The 8,171-nt window shown below is 31.1% G+C and overlaps 1 protein-coding gene across 1 annotated transcript in view; it reads right to left on the bottom strand.

The window, feature by feature from the left end:
* The window catches only part of LOC105619341 (glutamate receptor 1), a 115,243-nt gene that overhangs the window by 9,156 nt on the left and 97,916 nt on the right, over window positions 1-8,171 (bottom strand). Inside the window, 7 exon segments of the mRNA XM_012200860.1 lie at window positions 2,963-3,175; window positions 4,324-4,547; window positions 5,412-5,506; window positions 6,358-6,478; window positions 6,561-6,671; window positions 6,864-6,971; window positions 7,787-7,999. Coding sequence (XP_012056250.1) covers window positions 2,963-3,175; window positions 4,324-4,547; window positions 5,412-5,506; window positions 6,358-6,478; window positions 6,561-6,671; window positions 6,864-6,971; window positions 7,787-7,999 — 1,085 coding nt within the window.

Raw genomic sequence — 8,171 nt, forward strand, 5'->3', positions numbered from 1 at the left:
AATACTTATATATATATATATATATATATATATATTGAATACTACTAAGAAACAAGAGAGAGTGTGTGATTTGAATTCTATCATACTACTGCGTAGCGTGCTTTAAAGCACAATATAGCATTGCCACGTGAATATTCTATTCATGCTGGACTCCTATCCAACTACAATGTTTTGAATATGCGAGCAAATTATGCTTTGTTTATAGATGTGGCACTTGTCTGCAGCCTGAAGTGTTTGCTCAAAATCGTTACCCAACCCGTGATTATATTCCAAGAAATGTATTACATAATGAAATATTTCAGAGTAATGTTAACGAGGTCTTTGAAAAAATAGTTTCCATATATCGACAATTACTGTAATAGTTTTAATTCAAAGAAATTGTTGCGTGTTGAAATTGTAAATATTTCATAATTAATTATAAAAATGAATTAATATTACAGAAATTCTTGTTATACGAATTCACTCGTGTCGACTTCGACAGACAGTTAATTCAAAAATGCGAAATTTATCGAGCTCTGAGACAGCCGAGAGAAATTTTTCTCTTTGGTTCTTTAATGCTCAACTTCTAAAGACCCTCTTCATAATTCATAACTCTTTAATTAAAAGAGAAAAGAATCTTTTTATTATTTCTGATATGATTTATTTATTGCCAACTTTTATATATTTTCTTTCATTTAAATTTTTAAAAAGATTCTCTGTGAACTGTTTTCAAGTCCATTTAAAAAATTATTTCTTGTGGCACTTTGTGTAGTTTGTATAACTGAAAAATTTAAATGTATTATATATAAAAATATTATTGAGAGAACATTAAGATCTAGCTTCAACCGTGGCTCTTTTCTTACTTATTTCAAATATTTTTTTTATTATAATATTGATTATTATAACTTTATAATTAAATAACTTTCAAAAAACTCAATTAATGCCATTTTATAAGATTAAATATTATATTTAAAAGAAATTATCATATGATTACAGTAATATGTAAAATAAAATTAATAAAGCATTAAAAGATGTGCAATATTTTTTTACTATATGTATTGTGAATTTTTGCACGTGCGGCATTATATTTTATTCAAATGAGTCTAGTCTCGCGCGACCATAATCATCTAGCGATTATAAAGCCGATCTAAATTATGCGTTGCACAATAAGGTCGCCAATTTTATTGCGACCGTAGCTCTGATTTCTTTCTGTAAATTATAAACTTGCATTTAATTAACATAATTTGAATTAGAATTGTTTTGCGCAATGCCGATCTAATCAATCTTACTCGAGCTTTATGTTATAAAGAATAAGCACATTTTGATTGCACTATACGTGTATTATCAATCTTGACGAATAATTTGTAGTATGAACGTATTTATATAGCACGAGTGAAGCAGTGCACAAGATAAGAATAATTGAAATATTTGCTAACGAGAGTATAATGACAGCACTGATAATAATAACATTGTGTTTATCGCGAAAATAATGGCGAAGTATATGCAAGTACTCTAAAAATCAAATAACGTATGCTTTCTATAGTACTTGTAGTAATCGTGCGCGCCATTGGAACAACAAAGTGTATTACAAAGGATATCAATAATGAAAGATTTTCAACTTTTGATACGTATGTATAGATATATATGACACGTCCCAGAAACCCGATTTTAATTTTAACAACATGTATATTCACGACGGTGAAATCAATTTCTTGATGTAAGCTTCTTGTCCTGTATATACAAATGGAATAATTGGGGTCTATAAAAAGAAATGATTAAAATTATTTATTTGGCCGTATTTAGCACGAAGTATCTTTCGAAATGCTGTAAAGAGCTTTTTAAGTCAAACGTTTCACCTGCGGAGAGGCGCTTTAACAATTTACACGAGAGATTTTAAACGTCAACTGGGAAGCTCTTAGAATCTTACCCGATTCATCCTATTACCAGGCTGTGCGCTCGACCTGTCCCGGGTAAAGGGAGCTATTCTCCCTGTGCCTTTATGTACTTACCTGCGCTTATACCGCGGAAACGGAAACGGAGGGAGGCAAGAGTGGGCGGCTATAATTAGCCGAGAGGAACGTGGGAGCCACTTGCGCGCACTGTTCTCTCTCTCTCTCTCTCTCTCTCTCATTCTCATTCTCTCACAAGTTTACATCTATCTTTGAGATAAATATCTGATCCCACCCAAATCCTGACTAATAGCGTGAAATCGTACTGTGGCATATGCTTTGTTTACACGAGTTCTGCTACATTAATATATGTTTTCTTTTTCTTTTCTTGAATTTTGAATTCTTTAGTGAGTGTGAGATACTTTTACAAACATAAATATATAACATATAAATTGTATAATATATAAGCTAAATAATAAAATATTTAAAGAGAGAAAAGAGAATGAAAAAAATTTTCATTCATTTCAATTTCTGATATTAATTATGATATAATTAAAGTTTGAATTAAATTTATGAAATTGTTGAGTTAATAATATTGAAAAAAAATAAATTTGTTGAATAAATATTTGACATACGACTATCTCGATATTATATATTGTTCATATGTATATTTGGTAATCAATGAGAAAAGACGTTTCATCTATATAATAAGGCATTATTTAGAAGCATTAAAAAAATGATGATTGTGAAATCCAGAACAATCGAAGAACATGAAAAAGAAATTTACGAATTCGCCCCAAAAATACAAATTTTGCGAGTAAAAGTTTAAATTTAATTTGCTTTTGGGCTGCAGAGTAAATATCATGGCAATTGATGCGTCTAATAATTAGAGAGATGAGTCTAATAATTAAAGGGAAAAACCGCTTCGAGTGGGTATAATTAAGTATTTAAAATTCAAGACGTATAGCACGAGTGCTAGCCAACGCTGGATTAAATCCAGCGATTGTAAAAAAAAATTGCTAAGTTTACGCGAACCTCTTCTCAACTAGATATTAATTACTGTCAGAAATTAATAACATGAGTCGTGTGTTTACCTGGGCGAGATATCGCAGCTCTGTTGCATAAACGCCGCCAGAGCGAACCAGAGGCTATTTACGATGCTGAAGTCGTTGGCCATGCTGGAAGTTGGCATATGAGGAGAACCTTGCGGCGTATGTGAATGCTGCAAACCGGGGTCGTTTCGTCCACTAATAGCTGAATCTGTGCTACCACTTATGGTTAGAACTCTCCATTCATATGGCGAAAATCTATATTATTGAAGAAAAATTTAAAAAATTAAAGATTACTCACGAATGTTTTGTTCTTTCTAAAATATAAGAGGATAAAAAATGTTTAAGAGGCATTTAAGAAAATATTTCTAAATGTTATTTTCTATTTTTTAGTAATATGTAATAATGCAGATTGCTTGGCTTGTCATGTCAATAAAATTAAAACTTACGTCTGTAATTCTATATGCGTGTGATGCCATAGTAGATTTATTTCAAAGTTAATGCATCATATATTTAAACATCACTTTATAAAAAATTTGAAAATTGGATTGATATTTTATAGTCCGAAATCATATTCTCAAGTAATATCACGCATGTCATCCATACCATATGCATCATCCATACCAAGTAGAAGATCTCATTCAAACGATGTTTAAAGTGTCTCATTAATTACGGGACTATCTAAAAACTTTCTCCCTTTACTCGTTACAGATTGCCCTCGTTAAAGACTGAAAGTTCTCGCAAATATCTAGTCAAGATATCTTAATAGTTGCATGTAATGTCAATTACTTGGCTGCACTATTTCAGTGCAAATATAATGGATGACTTAAAATACACTTTTTGATCTTTACGTGATTGAGCTAATATAAATTATGAATCTTTATTTGATTTATTATCGACGAAATACTACGTTTGATCGTAGTGATGCAAGCATTAATAAGATAAGAAATGTAAATATATAGCAAGATATATGCAAGTGACAAACAATTTGTAGTTTGTATTGTAGTAAATATAATCATAATTGTCTTAATATATAACTGATATAGAAGGTTTATTAGTTTATTTATTAGCTAGACTAAAAATAGACAAAATCCTTTTTATGATTGATCTAATTAATGCTATTAATATAAACGACCAATTCTTCGCTTAATTGTGAAATGAGAAATGCATCGATTTATCTTTTCATAATTTATATTTAGATCAGCTATAACTATGAATTAATAATATATTAGATTCTAATAAGATACGTCTAATCATTAGTATGGAAAAGGGAATTGATAATAAGCGTTATAATAAGTGTCTACCTTTAACTTGAATTATTTTTATATTTAATTTAAAAATATTCGTTTTCTATATTTAAATTTTTCATACAAAAAGATTATAATTCTTGATAAAAAATTTCTTACCTCGATACAATAAACAAGACGATAGAAACTGCGATGTAAGAGAAAATAACGCACACCCAGATCTCCTTGCTCAGCGGATTCAGAAAACTGAAGACCCCGGGTTTTTGTTTAATGGGTTTTTTTATCATGATACTAATGCCGAGAGACATAAACGGTTTACTAAAATCGATCACGCGTTCACGTTCGGAAGTGATGGTCAGAGGAGCAATTGCTATGTCGGCTTCCTGCGAATCGAATAAAATAACTGATGTAAATATTAACATTAAAATTACGGCTAAATAATACAAAAGTGAAAAAGAATTAATTTTTAAACATTCTAATAAAAAAAGATATGATAATAAACATATTAATTGAGAAAAAAAGGAAATATCAAATAAACTTTAAATGGATTGTAAAATATTTCCGAAGAAAACATTAATCATCAACTATTAATTACAATAATTTACATATTTCTTGAGCGTAATTATAAATGTAACTAGAGAACAAAGATGAATAATAAGATAAAACTGAAGACAAAGAAATATGATGAGGATTTACTGTGACGATTATGCATAATTTGTGCTTTTGGTTCTGCAGTTAGATTTCTCTTCTTCAATTATTATTACATTCATAGCTGAATCTGTTTACATAAAATTTGGGAAAGAAAAAGATCTTAAAATTGCATAATCTTTCAAAGCGCCTTATGATAGAATTCTCAATTTTATCATGCTTTTGTTTTCTATCTTCAATATCTTCTGAAGCACGGAAGCGGGCATACCTACGTGAGATGTAACTGAAAGCTCGGGTGCTTTGGACTTATCCTAAATTCCCACCAGATGGAACTTAAAATCGAATCGCGACTAACGAGCTTGCAAGCTCAGGGCATCTAGTGGAGCAGGTTCAAACTCGCTATCGGGAGATAAAACAGCTCCTTCGTAGGGCATTTGAACTATACGACAGCGCGACGATCAATAGTCTCTCTCGCGAGAAGCTGGGTTCAATTACTCGAGGCGTCTTTCCGCGTAAACTTCCGGGGAGACCGGTTTCGGGGAAGAAAAAGCGTTTCACGTTGAGGATGTAGCGGACACAACGAAATTACTGGAACTTACCTTTCTGATAAGCTCCCCGACCATACCGTCCCAACCGCCTGAAACGTCCTGGTTCTCCGTGCCGTGTTTTCTGTCCTTCACGATCCGCAGCTCGTCTGAAAATTTGTAAGAAAGTACTTTACGGGGTGCGCGAAACAGCATTTCTTCTGCGAAACTTTTTCCATTATCGATTCCGCGCGCGGAAGAGGCTTCGTTACGTCTTTTAGGTACTTGTCAAGGGTGGGGCTGACTTCGGCAAATTTTGCTCATAATAAAAGTAATTCTTGCTTGAATTATTAATTCTTGTGCGAGTTAAATGAGAGTCGTTAGCATTAATAATTAAAAATTATTCGGAAGCGTACGCTGCCGGAGGGAAGCACCGAAACAAAGACTTGCGGTCTCTTTCTTCTCTTTTTCTTCAACATTGTTCCAGTACTGTATTTAATAGACGTTAAGTAAATTTCAAGAAAATAAATGTTTTGTATAAAATGACAATATTTAATATTTTAATAATATTATAATAATAAATTATAATGATTAGATTTTTTTTACTTTGGATAAATGTTCATATTTTAAATTTATACGTACTTATATATACTAACTTAATATATGTAATATATAAATTTATTAAAAGTATATACGAATAGTTTGAATTTAAATTGAATCGAATCATAATGGATATTCATTTATTTAAAAAATTTGAAATGTTGAAAATACTTTTAAACTAGCTTTCAATACAAATCCGAGAAATTTTGATTCAAATTCGATTCGTTTCAAATAAAAGATTCGATTCGATTCGATTTGATTCGACTTTATAAATACTTGGTTTGTATATGTTCAAAATTTATACATAATTTATTAATAGTTATATCTAATATTAGAGAGAGAGAATTAATTAATTTAATTACATGGTTTCTAAGAGATTAGTGCAATTTTTAAAGGAAATTATTTGTCACAACAAACTTACATGATATGCCCAATTTCTTTGCTATAAGATCAGCTAAGTCTTTGCAGTATCCTTCATAACCGTCATTTCCCATTAATACTTCACCTGTGTCCGATATTTTCCTCATTATGAAAGGTTCCTCCTATCAACCAAAATTATCACGTTATTGTTTTACAATTGATCTCAATCGTGCATATATTATATGAACACACAGATGAACTTACCAATATTGTAGTAACAATGTAGGTTTTATTCTTTTCAATTTCGTGCGGACGAAGTCGCACGTATTTTGCGGCTATTGGTTGAAAACCAGCCTCATCAGTCCATTCAGCAACCTGTAACAATAAATTACATATGTGATTTGCTTAATGTAGTTTTTAGTATTCCATATATCATAAAAAAGTTAATCGTGAGAGAAGATAAGTTAATTGTGATAGAGACTTGACTTCTTAAATAATTTACATTTTAAATTGTAGGTTATCAAGTATTCAAATTAAATATGTTACATATTTTTTAAATAAACTTACTTTCACCATAGCGCTGTTGACAGTCATTTCGACGACGTGAAGCGTATAATTCTGCCGTCGGCCATCGTCATTGAATCGTATTTCTCCCGTCAATCCTTCGATCTCGACCTGCACGTAAATAAATTCTAATAGCACATGTCATATCTCATTATAATAAGGATATCCTGGTATCCTTATTTGCCATTACATATTTCTAGAATAAAGTCAAGAAAAAGAAAAGAAAAATATATAAAGAAACAGATTATTATATATATAATATTTTTTGGATATTGAAAAAAATGCAAAATTTATATTTAGATTATGTTTTCTTGTTGTCAATAAGTTCAATTTTGACACGATAAATTGTCAAACGGTAGTGGATTAAAAGGCAAAAAAAGTTACGAGAGTAACAGCATGTATACGTAAGGGAATGACGGAGGACTATTTGACGCGAACGCAGGAATTCCGCTAGAGTCGGAATAACCGCCAATTACTGTCAAGAGCAGAGATACGTCGAGGAGGGTCCGTGGCAATTTCGGTCGCCACGGTATTTCGCAACACATTGAGTACTCCTGTCCTCTGGATTGTGTCTCGAGTCTCGGGAATTTGAAAATAAATTACCTATCTCTACAATTACGCGTACGTACTATTGAAGTGTAAATTTGAATGATACGATAACATATTTAACGATAATAAATAGCCATTAAAAACTGATAATGGAAATCTAAAATTCTACAACAATAATTTACGCTAATTCGCCCATTTATTTGATTTAATATATCTTGGTCAGCAATGCACAATTCATATATAAGATTTTAAAGATTTATAAATGTGTAGATAATAATACGTTTACATATATATTTACATATTTGAAAATATATTAATCAATAATCATTTTAAGAATGTTACATGTGTTAGTTTTTGCTAATGGAATATTCATTTACCTTTCTTAAAAGTCTGGAGATTTTATCGCCGTGTTCCCACGGAGTAACCCAACCGCGATTGTGGTAGCAGTCTAAAGGTTTGGTTCCGTTTATGGTCTGATTGCTGGTCGATGTTACTCGTCTCATATTATTTTTGTCATTCCTCTTTCTCAAATGCTTGTTGAAGGCTTCAACCAGGACGAACACAGCGTCGTACATCAGAGCGGCTTGTGCCTAATTTTGATACACGTGCGCAATGAATTAATTCGCACATTTCTATATATATATATATATATATATATATATATATATATATATNTCACAATAGACAAGTAAATAACTTACTTTCTTACTTACTTACCTTACCTAACCTAAAAACTAACTACTGTATTACTATAGAGAGACT

Source organism: Atta cephalotes (genome assembly GCF_000143395.1).
Source record: "Atta cephalotes unplaced genomic scaffold scaffold00021, whole genome shotgun sequence".
Lineage (NCBI taxonomy): Eukaryota > Metazoa > Arthropoda > Insecta > Hymenoptera > Formicidae > Atta > Atta cephalotes.